The sequence below is a fragment of the Theropithecus gelada genome, chromosome 2 (genome assembly GCF_003255815.1).
Source record: "Theropithecus gelada isolate Dixy chromosome 2, Tgel_1.0, whole genome shotgun sequence".
In the NCBI taxonomy this organism is placed as follows: domain Eukaryota; kingdom Metazoa; phylum Chordata; class Mammalia; order Primates; family Cercopithecidae; genus Theropithecus; species Theropithecus gelada.
Window position 1 is genome coordinate 110,916,563 of NC_037669.1, and position 13,212 is coordinate 110,929,774.

At 41.5% G+C, this 13,212-nt stretch overlaps 1 protein-coding gene across 2 annotated transcripts in view; it reads right to left on the bottom strand.

The window, feature by feature from the left end:
- Positions 1 to 13,212, bottom strand: part of USP13 (ubiquitin specific peptidase 13) — a 135,984-nt gene that overhangs the window by 21,985 nt on the left and 100,787 nt on the right. For both annotated transcript variants that reach the window (XM_025377547.1, XM_025377548.1), the window contains exons 15-19: positions 11,053 to 11,175; positions 8,840 to 8,866; positions 5,048 to 5,191; positions 2,084 to 2,250; positions 97 to 250 (exon numbers count right to left, since the gene is read on the bottom strand). In XM_025377547.1, coding sequence (XP_025233332.1) covers positions 97 to 250; positions 2,084 to 2,250; positions 5,048 to 5,191; positions 8,840 to 8,866; positions 11,053 to 11,175 — 615 coding nt within the window. The remainder of the gene's footprint in view (positions 1 to 96; positions 251 to 2,083; positions 2,251 to 5,047; positions 5,192 to 8,839; positions 8,867 to 11,052; positions 11,176 to 13,212) is intronic.

Genomic DNA, 13,212 nt, shown 5'->3' on the forward strand with positions numbered 1-13,212 from the left:
GATGGCAAAGGCTTGAATATGTCGTGGTGGGAGGGAAGGGCATGAGCTGAATGTATAGTCCTGACTGTTCAGACAGCCTCTAAGGCAAGAACTTACTTCCAGATCCATCCTTGACTCTAGGTCCTTCAGGCTTGGCCTCAGAAATAATGTTTGCATTGGCGTTATTCTCCATCTCAATCACAAAATCACTGTCTTCTTCAAACTCAGGGTGGCTAAAGATCCAATCCAGTGCTCTTTCCAGGTTATTATTCTAACAACAAAAAAGAAACACACATTTTTACAATGCATGCAGCCTCAGACCTCACTATGTCCTGACCATTTCAACTAGATGTCAAGCAGATAGGGAAGGAGGTCTAAATTCATTAGTCCTAAGTGCCACTGAGTAAGAAGCTCTGACTCTGCATGACAGGCACGTTCAGTTGGCATGGCATTCTGCAAGCCTCCCAGCTGACATCTGTAATTGGATTTACTGGAAAACAGTTCTAAGCAGCAGATCAGCATTCCAAAGCTTATCTCAATGTTAGCTCAGCCTTTCTGCAGGAAGATGCTGATAATAATAGGTGTGGAATAACCAAGGTTATGGCATTTAAGTGCAGCTCTTTCTAAAGCCACTTTAATTGCACACACTAGCTTCTCTACCAACTGTATTTTCTGCAGATAACTTTGAACAATAGAGGGATGCCAGTGTGGTACTATGTTAGAGCCTTCTCTCCTGGAATGTTGGTAAAATGTTTGAATTCCAGTAAAGACAAGATCAATATCTTGATTAATGACAACAACACTGATTAGGTAAGTATACTTGTTTAAATTGAACTCCATGTACTTCAAACTAATTGACCATAAAAATATTTCCATCTTTCTCAGTTTGTGACATCATTGGCAAGTTAAAGAATTTGTATAGATGTAGAACCTCTAATGAAACAGTCAGGCAAATAAAATGAGTGGAGCACAAGCAAGTACCCCACGTAAAACAAATTCTGGTTGAGATATTTTAATCATCTTAAAGGGAGACAGATTGTTCCAGCCACATTCTCATGAAACAGTCAAGAGCCACTGTGACCTCAGCAATGGATCCTAGCAGGTACCCCATCAGGATAGGCAAGAAGTAATCGACAGCAGATATCTACTCAAAAGTGGATTATGGTGTGACCAGGAAGGATGGGTTTTGTTTTGTTTAAGTACTTTCCCTCGATATTAAACAGATATCAGCACTGCAGAAGGGAATCGTGTACCCTGTAGTTTCAGGGTCCCTTGTTTTTTGTTTTTTGGTTTTTTTTGAGACGGAGTCTCGCTCTGTCACCCAGGCTGGAGTGCAGTGGCGTGATCTCGGCTCACCGCAAGCTCCGCTTCCCGCCATTCTCCTGCCTCAGCCTCCGGAGTAGCTGGGACTATGCGCACCCACTATCACGCTCGGTTAATTTTTTGTAGTTTTAGTAGAGACGGGGTTTCACCGTGTTAGCCACAATGGTCTCGATCTCCTGACCTCATGATCCGCCCGCCTCGGCCCCCCAAAGTGCTGGGATTACAGGCGTGAGCCACCGCGCCTGGCCCTTGTTTCTTTATATCAAAAAGTTCATGGCTACCAGAAGAACCTTCTCTTTCTGCAGAGAGAAACAGCAGCAGAGAATTCCAAGGAGCCACTCAGTTTTTTATGAGGACTTTTAAGAGACATTTACCCAAGGTCTTGGTATCAGAAAAGCATTCTATCTCCTAAAGGACTTCTTACTGAACATGGAATTTCATGTGTCCCTCTTTCCTCCAGGGCCACAAGCAGGCTCCAAGTCAAATTTGTGACCCATTAACAAATATTCAAGATGATATCAAGTTTCTTTCAGTTTGCTCATATTACCCCAGATTTGTTATCTCCTTATTCTTAAATTCTCTGTGTGAAAATCATTTATTTTAGCTTTATATTTACAATAAGCAAATAAATCTTTATGAGCTATGGTGAGATTCATATTCGGATGAATCAAACATGAATCAAAATGATCAAAGTACATTGGAAAGTCTCAACTCTTACAGAAATAAATTCACACACACACACACACACACACACACACACACACACGTCTCTCATGCTCACCGTTGCTCGTAGTGCCTGAATAGCCTGATTTCTCTGAAATCCCATGGAGGTGATGATAGCAACGATTTCTTCTGGAGGTTGGTTATCCAATCCAGTAGCACCAAAAACAGAGGCTCCAGCAGAAGCTGCCCCTCCATAACCAGGCATGGTCAGCGGCTCAGCAAAATCTGAGAAAAATAACCACACCCAAGTCTTTTCCTTTTTCTTTCTTTTTTTTTTTTTTTTTTTTTTGTGTGTGTGTGTGTCCTGAAACAACACTAACAAGGAAAAATATGATTCTGCAAAGTTATAATAATCAAAACAGTCTGGGCCAGGCCCGGTGGCGCATGCCTGTAATCCCAACACTTTGGGAGGCCAAGGTGGGTGGATCGCCTGAGGTCAGGAGTTCGTGGCCAGCCTGGCCAACATGGCAAAATCTCGTTTCTACTAAAAATACAAAAATCAGCAGGGCATAGTGGTGCACGTCTGTAATCCAGCTACTTGGGAGGCTGAGGCACAAGAATCACTTGAACCCAGGAGGCAGAGGTTGCAGTGAGCTGAGATTGCACCACTGCACTCCAGCCTGGGCAACAAAGCAAGGCTCTGTCTCAAAAAAAAAAAAAAGGACAGTCTGGTACTAGTATCAAGACAGACATACGGATCAATTAAATAGAATTGAGATTCCAGAAATGAAACCATATACCTGTGGTTAACTGATTTTCAACAAGACCAGTCAGTGGGGAAAGGACATTATTTTCAACAAATGATGCTGGGACAACTGGATATCCACATACAAAAGAATAAAGTCAGACCCTCACCTCACATCATACACCAAATTAACTCAAAATGGATCATTGACCTAAATGTAGGAGCTAAAACTATAATAATCTTAGAAGAAAACATAACAGTAAGTCTTTTTGCCATTGGATTAGGCAGTGGTTTTTTATTCACAACACAAAAAGCACAAGTGATAAAAGAAAAAAAAAGATAAATTGGACTTCATCAAAATTAAACATTTTTGTGCTTCAAAGGATACCATCAAGAAAGTGAAAAAACACCAGAATGGGGGGAAAATTACAAATCATATATCTCATATATCTTGTATCTGGAATTTGAAAAGAACTCTTAGAACTCAATAATAAAAGGATAACTTCATTAGAAATGGGCGAAGAATTTGAATAGACATATCTCCAAATAAGATACACAAACAGTCAATAAACATATGAAAAGATGCTCAACATGATTAGTCATTAGGAAAATGCAAACCAAAACCACAAGATACCACTTCATACCCACTGGGATGGGTGTGATAAAAAAGATAATAATAAGAGTTGGTGACAATATGGAGAAACTGGAACTCACATTCACTACTGGTGGAAATGTAAAATGGTTCAACTACTGTGTAAAACAGTTTGGTAATTCCTCAAAAAGTTAAATATGGAGTTACCATATGACACAGCAATTCCACTCAAGAGAAGTAAAAATAAATGTCCATCCACACAAAAACTTGCACAAAAATGTTTATAGCAGCATTGTTCATAAAAGCCAAAAAATGTAAATAACCCAAATGTCCATGAATTGATAAAGATTAATAAAATGTAGTATATCCATATTATAGACTATTATTATTGTTGTTGTTATTATTATTATTATTATTATTATTTTAGACAGAGTCTCACTCTGTTGCCCAGGTTGGAGGGCAGTGGCATGATCTTGGCTCACTGCAACCTCCATCTCCTGGGCTCAAGCAATTCTCCTGCCTCAGCCTCCCAAGTAGCTGAGACTCCAGGTGCCCGCCACCATGCCCAGAAAATTTTTACATTTTTAATAGAGATGGGGTTTCACCATGTTGGCCAGGCTGGTCTCGAACTCTTGACCTCAAGTGATCCTCCTGCTTCAGCCTCCCAAAGTGCTGGGATTACAGGCATGAGCCACCGTACCCGACCCAGTAGATGATTATTTTACCATAAAAAGGAACGAAGTACTGACACATACTACAACATAGATGAATCTTGAAAGCATTATGCTAAGTGATTGAAAGCATTATGCTAAGTGATAGAAACCAAACACAAACGACCTCATCATATATGACTCAATTTATATGAAATTTCCAAAACAGGCAAATCCAGAAAACAGATTCGTGGTTGCCAGGGGCTGGGGTGAGTGGGAAAACGGGGAGTCACTACTAATATATACGAGATTTCTTTTGGAGGGTACAAAATGTTCTAAAATTTGATAGTGGTAATGGTTGCACAACTCTGAATTTATGGAAAACTATTGAAATGTACACTTTAAATAGATGAATATATGCATTATAGCTTAATAAAGTAGATAAAAGAAAAAGCTAACTAAACAGCTTCCGTTTCTTCATGGCCATGTTTCCATTTCAAGTTTTCATCATTGCTTAGTTGGAAGTATATCCCATATCTCTCTATTGGTCTTTTTGCCACTGACTTATAAACTTTAAAGGGGTGAATTATATCTTAATAAAGCTGCTTGCTTTTTTTCTTTTTTTTTTTTTGAGACAGAATCTCGCTCCGTCACTCAGGCTGGAGTGCAGTGGTGCGATCTTGGCTCACTGCAGCCTCTACCTCCTGCGTTCAAGCGATTCTCCTGCCTCAGCCCCCTGAGTAGCTAGGACTACAGGTACGCACCAACATGCCCAGCTAATGTTTGTATTTTTAGTAGAGACAGGGTGTCACCATGTTGGCCAGGATGGTCTCCATCTCTTGACCTTGTGATCTGCCCACCTCAGTCTCCCAAAGTGCTGGAATTACAGGCGTGAGCCACTGTGCCTGGCCTAAAACTGTTGTTTTTAAAAACAAGAAGAAAGACAAAGACTGGCTTTCTCCTCCACTGCAGCAGATTAGGAACTGTAAAGTGATTTTCTAGGGATACAACCACAGGGGCCTTGGAAGGACCAGGACTCAGCATCACTAAGGGTCACATCAGACTCCAAAGCCATTCCATTTTCTTGTCACCTACCTGGCTCTTCCATGTGAACAATGATCCAGTTGAAGGCCACCTCGGCACCCATGTTTCCAGTGAAGTACACAGCCTTGCGACATGCTTCCAGCGGGAAACCCATCTCGGCCAGCTGCATCACTGATGACTCATCGATGTCTGATGCTACAGAGCACAACAGGATATTCTAGTGTGAAAGAGGAAACTCTATCGCTTCTTGTCTTAGCTGCTCTTCACTCTCTTATCCACATGCTACCCAAAGAAAGTGCTATTTTGTTGGGAGTAGATAATAGTTTTACTTTGTTTCATTTTGTTTTAAGCCATCCAAATATTAAAGCTCTTTGGGCTAAGTTTATATCTTTGACCCAAATAGGAACCAAGTTAATCACCTGGACAATCCAAGCAATGAAAAACAGTTCCCTAGTTTCATATGGGGAGATTTAGTGTATTCCCAGAATGATTTCAGAGCATTCTCAAGACCTCTACAGCAGCCTCTCCTATGACTGAAACTTGAAGAGAAAGCACTATCTACAGCCCTAAAAGCCTGTTCCTTAAACCTCACAGAAAGTTAATGCAGGTCTTTAGATACATCTGGCAATCATAGGAAGCAATCAGCTCTGGGAAATGGAGAGTGCAAATGTTAAGTATAGAAGTAAAAATTTCCTTTTTTAATTATACAAGTTTAAAATACTAAGAGACAGCTTTACAAAGTAACTTGGGCTCAGACACTTTGGGTTTTTTCTTTTGTTAATAACATATAGATATTGATAGAGATGTGTGTGTAAAGCTGTGTGTATGTAAGGATACATACACATACACACTGTTCTCATATTATACCAAAAGAGGAGAAAAAACTGGAATATAAAATATATCCCTTGGGTTTTCCATGTCCTGAGGACTCTACTAAAACTTCTGTCAATTTTCTGGCAATCAGTAGAAGAACTGAGATGAGAGATAGCTGTTCTACAAAAATGTTGTATTGAAATGCATTTACCAGGCGGGTGCGGTAGCTTACGCCTGTAATCCCAACACTTTGGGAGGTCAAGGCGGGTGGATCACGAGGTCAAGAGATGGAGACCATCCTGGCCAACATGATGAAACCCCGACTCTACTAAAAATACAAAAATTAGCTGGACGTGGTGGCGTGCACCTGTAGTCCCAGCTATCTGGGAGGCTGAGGCAGGAAAATCGCTTGAACCCGGGAGGCAGAGGTTGCAGTGGGCTGAGATCGCACCACTGCACTCCAGCCTGGCGACAGAGTGAGACTCTGTCTCAAAAAACCAAAATGCATTTACCAAAGTGCTCTCTTACAAGGAAGATACATAAAACATCCTATCAAGGTCAAATGTTCAGAAAACAATTATGTTGGACAACAGTGATTCCCAAATGGTGTTCTGCAGGATCGTAGTGTTCTAAGAGATGTAATCGTTGAATTAAAAATGGGGTTTCTGTGGTCAAATAAGTTTTTAAACCTACATAGTCTATCTTCTCCTTAGAAATTCATGATGTGCATTAGTACAGTGAAGACTCAAAAGTTCTGTAGTAAAGAATCCTACAGTAAAGAAACTATGACACTCTGCAGAACACCTTTCAATGGCAGTTGAGATATAATCTCAAACATACATGTTTATAATATTAGACTAGAAATATATAATTCCGGCCAGGCATGGTGGCTCACACCTGTAATCCCAGCACTTTGGGAGTCCAAGACAGGCAGACGACAAGGTCAGGAGTTCGAGACCAGCTTAGCCAACATGGTGAAACCCCATCTTTACTAAAAATACAAAAAATTAGCCGGGCGTGGTGGCATACACCTGTAATCCCAGCTACTCAGGACACTGAGGCAGAAGAATCACTTGAACCCAGGAGGCAGAGGTTACAGTGAGCCAAGATTGTGCCACTGTACTCCAGCCTGGGTGACAGAGTGACACTCCGTCTCAAAAAAAAAAAAAAAAAAAAAAAACAAGAAATATATAGTTCCATTTTTGTGAAAAATAAAGTGAGCCAGGCACAATAAAGAATAGAAGGATATACCCCAAATGTCAACAGTGGTTATAGACAGGTGATAGAACCATGGATGATTCTTCTGACTACTCTATAGTCTCTAAATGACTTTTTACTTTTGTAATGAGAAAATAAAGTTATTCTTTTTAAAAATTTAAGGGCTGGGCACAGTGGCTCATGCCTGTAATCCCAGCATTTTGGGAGGCTGAGGCGGGTGGATCACGAGGTCAGGAGATCAAGACCATCCTGGCTAACACAGTGAAACCCTGTCTCTACTAAAAATACAAAAATTAGCTGGGCATAGTGGCGGGCACCTGTAGTCCTAGCTACTTGGGAGGCTGAAGCAAGACTCTGTCTCAAAAATAAAAAATAAAAAAACATTTAAGAAAGGTAGGATGCAAATGTCAGTTCATGACAGGTAGTTTTATTTTCTCCTGATTGTTGGTAAGACAGCATGCTTAGATCCAGGAGGAAACAAATGGCCAAACCAGCAACACTAAAAAATGGCTGCATGCTCTCACAGTCAGAGGCAGTCTCCTCTGGCACAGTGAGTTCCAAATGCCCATCACTTCCCATGGCGTGAGATCCCGCAGGTCAGCTCTCCACAGCATTAGGCGCAACCAGCAAACCTCTCACATGCCAAGATAGTCTAGTGGTCTGAGAAGCACGGTAATTCCTAGCCCTAGTTCTGGTCCCAGGTCTTGCGTCTCCAAAACTTCCTAGATCTAGGAAGTTTGATCCTCTACAAAATGTCACCTGCCTTGCCCTTCCTACCATTTTTTATAAAAAGTAGAGTTGTAGACCTGTCCCAGTGAGATCTGGGACCTTGTTTTATAAAAACTAGAGTTGTAGACTGTTGAAAAAATTTATGGAACAATAAATGCAAAATGATCCATGGTAAGCATTCAAAAACTTTAGCAGCGGCTATTACAATTAGATTATTCGCAGTGGGAATAGTATGTCCCAGGCTACCCACAGTCCTACCAGGTAGCATGTGAAGATCATGGCAGGCTGACTCTTGCTGACTCTAATCACTCCTCTAACAATCAGCAAAACATAATTGTCTCAAGAAAGGAAACATGGAGGTCTAAGCTACATGATCAATCATTTGCAATGTGTAAGATTCAAACTCCTAAATTAATATTAGTTACTGTCTTGAAAGACTTTACAGACCAAAAGATTTAGAGTATCTAGTGTTAAATGCTTTATCTTTCTCCTAGTTAATATCTAAATACTGTCTATTGTTTATTTTTTATGTTCTTTCTAGAAAACCAAGAGTATCAACTCCCACAGGATTAGGAACTAAAAGGCTATAAAATTAACAAACAATCCAGTCAAACTAATATCCTTGAGAGCATTAATTAACACTATCATGTCCTGTCAGCTGTGTGTCTTCATTATGTGTCTTACAGCAGGAGAGGAAAAAGTGACTGACCATGTGCCACCATTGCACAAAGAGGCCTACTCAGTGGCCAGAGAGGGAAGAAAGGGCATGTCTAGCCCCATTCACACAGGAGGAAACTGGGGCAAAGAGAAGGTAAGTAAATTACTTCAGGTCACACAGTCATAAACGGCAGGCCAAGATTGTGACCCAGGGCCGGTTAGCCTCATGCTAATGGTCACTCTCCTGAGCCCCACGGGCCACCTGATCAGTGTGTCACTGACTAGCAGACACAGAGTCGTTCCCACCTGGGAAAAGCTGCACACACACACTTACAGAACAATGCCTCTTTACTGAACTCTCACAGACAAATTCATCAGATTAGTAACAATAGTAGGACATTGGGAAACATTTTTAAAGATACATACGGTCTATCAATTGGTTCATCAGGCGATCTGGAAATTAAGGGAGAGGACAGAAAATGAGACCAAACCATGTTGAAGAGTTTTAGAAAAAGAAAACCCATTGATCCAGAGCATTCCCAATTGCCCTCCCCACCCCTAGGGACCACACATTGTTGTCAGTCCCTCAATCGCACACAGACCACCCCAGCCTCAGTAATGAGAGAAAGTAATAGCTTTCAGGCATTTAGGTTAGTTAAAACATGATGCTTTGATTATTATCCTAACAAACTACTATTTCCCCATTATCTCTCTGTTATTTCTTCTTTAAAAAAATTTTTTTCTGGAGACACGGTCTCACTCTGTCACCCAGGCCAGAGGGTGGTGCAGCAGTCATGGCTCACTGCAGCCTCAACCTCCTGGGCTCAGGTGATCCTCCTGGCTCAGCCTCCTGAGTAGCTGGAACTACAGGCACACATCACCAGTCACCACGCCTCGCTAACTTTTAAATATTTTATTTTTTGTAGAGACAGTGTCTCACTATGCTGACCATGTTGGTTTCAAATCCTGGGCTCAAGTGATCCTCCCACCTCAGCCTCCCAAAGTGCTGGGATTATAGGGATGCACCACTGTGCCCGGCCTCTCTCTGTATTTTTCTTTTCTTTCTTTTTGAGACAGGATCTTGCTCTGCCACCAGGTGGGAGTGCAGAGGCACAATCTCAGCTCACTGCAACCACCAACTCCCTGGTTCAAGCGATTCTCCTGCCTCAGCCTCCTGAGTAGCTGGGATTACAGGCACACGTGGCCACTCCCAGTTAATTTTTGTATTTGTAGTAGAGTCGGGGTTTCACCATGTCGGCCAGGATAGTTTCAATCTCCTGATCTCGTGATCTGCCCACCTTGGCCTCCGAAAGTGCTGGGATTACAGGCATGAGCCACCACGCCTGGCCCTCTCTCTGTATTTCTAAGAGCTCTGTGTAACTACAAACCAAAGATTCTATTATGAACATCAGAGAGAGCCAGAGCAGTACTAATAAACCTTCTTGTATTTATCTGATGCCCATGCTGATCCTTCTTTAACCCCTTTAATGAACCAACTGTACTACATGACCTAGAATGTCCCTTCTCTACTCTTTCTCTATAATTTAGCATCTGACCCAGCATTAGAGAACAACAAAATACAGATGCTATCTGAATCCTATCTTGCTCCTTCTACACTCATCTTCCTTTATACCTGACCAGCTTCACTGTTTAACTGATGGAAAACCTTTAGTAGACGGTCCCAGAGAGCGCTCTGTCATTATGAGTTAATTTACCTGATTAACTCATTAGGAAGATGAACAGTAAACAGGTGAGTGAACAAAGCCAGAATGAACCTGATTTCATCGGGATAACTGAGCTAATAATTAAACCACGATTTTTCTGACACTGTTTTTGAACCCACAAAGGTGAGACAACTATTTTTGGCATGTCCTTTTCCACTAAAAAGTTATGAGGCCAGGCACGGTGGCTCATGCCTGTAATCCCAACACTTTGGGAGGCTGAGGTGGGCAGATCACGAGGTCAGGAGATCGAGACCATCCTCGTTCACAAGGTGAAACCCCATCTCTACTAATAATACAAAAATAATAATAATAAGGCAGGCATGGTGGTGTGCGCCTGTAGTCCCAGCTACTCGGGAGGCTGCGGCAGGAGAATTGCTTGAACCCAGGAGGCGGAGGTTGCAGTGAGCTGAGATCATGCCACTGCACTCTAGCCTGGGCAAAAGAGCAAGGCTCCGCCTCAAAAAAAAAAAGTTATGTATTCTGAACAATGACCAGTGACAGGGTCACAGAGTCAAAGAGAAACTCAAACCTCTTCCTTTCTATGAAGCAGTAACAAAGCTGGGGAGGTAAGATGCCATCATAGTTTTTAAAACCAACTCACACCATTCAATTTCCCCTTTAGGTTGTCCAAAGGTACTCCCAAGAATGACAGCTTCCCTAGACTAAGAGCCTACAGAAAAAAACTGTCCATTTCGACCACACATGATGGGTCTGTGCCTCTTACAATGTCTATTTTATGTTTACCATTGCAGCTATGCCCCCTTTCTGTGTGTCGGTGGTGCGTTACATCACAGCAAGGCAGCTAGACCCCCAGTGGGTGGTGGTGGTAGCAGCAACACAGTGGTGGAAGAAAGAGACTGTTCCTATAGAACAGGGTGGGAGGGTAGAGCATATTCTCCTGGCAGGAGATGGTACCTTTTGAGTCATCAGGAATGACTATGGGGGGGCTGATGTCCGGAAGTTCCTCCTCTCCTGGCTGTAACCCCCTGGCTCGGAGATGGTTGATATCAAGTAGGTCTGGCATATCAATAGAAACATCTGCAAAATGAGAGAGATTATATCCACTGGGCTCTCCATAATCACTTATTATGTGCTTATTATAATACCAGCACTATAACTCTACATGCACGTGTCTAGACAGAGCTAAGGGATGTTTTTCAATTCCCTAGAATATGTCGCTCGACCAGCAGGTTCATCAAGACTAATCAGATATTAGTGGAGAACCCAGGGAAAATACAGTGGGTGGTAGGATTTCACACCAAACAAGAGCAAATCATTTAAGCCTGAGGTCACAAACTGGCAGCCCATAGACTATGTGTGGCCCAGACACAATCTGTTTGATATTTTAGAAGTGTGAACAACAAATTCCAAATTTTAAATCAGAAGATGTAAGGTAAAATCCAGATTTCCAGCTTATTTTGAAAAGCATAAAGCTGTAGCATATTCTCATATGGTAACAACCATCTGGAGCTGATCTTCAGTTTCTACCCTAGACAATGGTGCAATGCTAGTCTGACACAGACCCCACTGCTCCTTGTTGCTCCCTGAGCATCATGTTTGTGCTAATCTGATTCTTATGGTAGCTTTTCTAGTTCATCTCTTTATTCAACGTGGGAACACCCAAGCAAGGCCAAGCTAGCTAGCTACAAGCTTCCTATACTCAGCCCAGTTCCTTCATTTAGATTATTACCCTGTCTTTGTTAGGCATTTGAGTTTGCAACCCCATTTGACGATGCAACCCATTCTCGGATCATGATGGTTACTATGGATATTCTAAATATGGTTTTCAATAAATAATGAAGTTTTAAAGAAATTAATTGAATCTCTAGTGTATTATCTTTACAGTACTTTTCTTAACTTCTTGACTCCGTTGTTGTGTTGACTTATTCAAATACAAAATTTGTCTGACTGATACCCTGTCAAGATTTAGTATCGCACATATTCAGATGACAATAATGGAAAATGGGTTCAAATGTTGGTACAGGATACATCTTTTGGGCTAGCAAACAACCTGAAAGTACTGCCCCCAGAATCAGTGATGACACCAGGTACATAAATCCTATTTTAAAACAACGACCCAAAGAACAGAGCTTAGTTTACAAAAGCAAATTTAAATTTCAGGAGGCAGCAAAACCAAACATAAAAACTGACCAACAAAATCAATACAACTGCTCCTTAAGAGAAAAATTCACGTTCATTAAAGAAAATTTTGAGGTTCCTTAAAATTCAGCAAGTCAATGAAATGGGATTCAAATGTTGTATTCCTTTACAGAAATTCCAAGGACAAAGAAAATAAGCAAACTATCTCCAAGGCAATTCAAAGCCTTCAGAACAAGGAAGTTTTTTCTCTCAGTTACTTTTCAGGTCCATGGAGGAAAAGCTGAGTGGTCAGCATCCTGCCCTCTTGTCTTCCCCTGCTCACAAAACTATTCCGCCAAGAAAAGGGAGGATCTCCTGCAGGATCAGTAACAGCCCAGCACAATTTCCCATGACAAACAAGTGCTGTGTAACTGTTAGTGCTGGAGGTCTCTAGGAAATCACTCCAGCCGATTCTACATCCTTTTTACCTATCCCCTTTGGACAAGTGCTTAGTTAACCAGCATAAGATTTAGTTGGGTTTTTTTTTCTTAAGTACTTAAAAACATAAAAACTTTAAAAGTCTGGCAAATAGTCCAAGGTACTTGCTTGAGAACCTGTACATTCTTCCACACCACTGAGGACAACCTAGTAACACCCTTGGCATCAGATCATAATGCTGGAGAAAGGCTTTTATGCATTGTCTGAAAAATTAACCTCTAACAATGGTCAGGAACTTTTAAAATTAGCATGAAGAAAACCTCATGAAGCCAAAATCACATCCTTTTGTTTTACTGTCTAATGCAACTGGCTTTTTCTACTTTATTATTAATAATATATGTATGATTTAAGTGAATGATTTAAGTGAATGTCATTAGCCACACCTGCCTGCTCAGAGGCAGAGGAGAGATGCTAAGAGGAGACAGCATCTTCAACCACTGGCTGCTCAAAGTGTGGTCTGTGGACCAGCAGCACCAACAGCAGCAGCAGCAGCAGCAG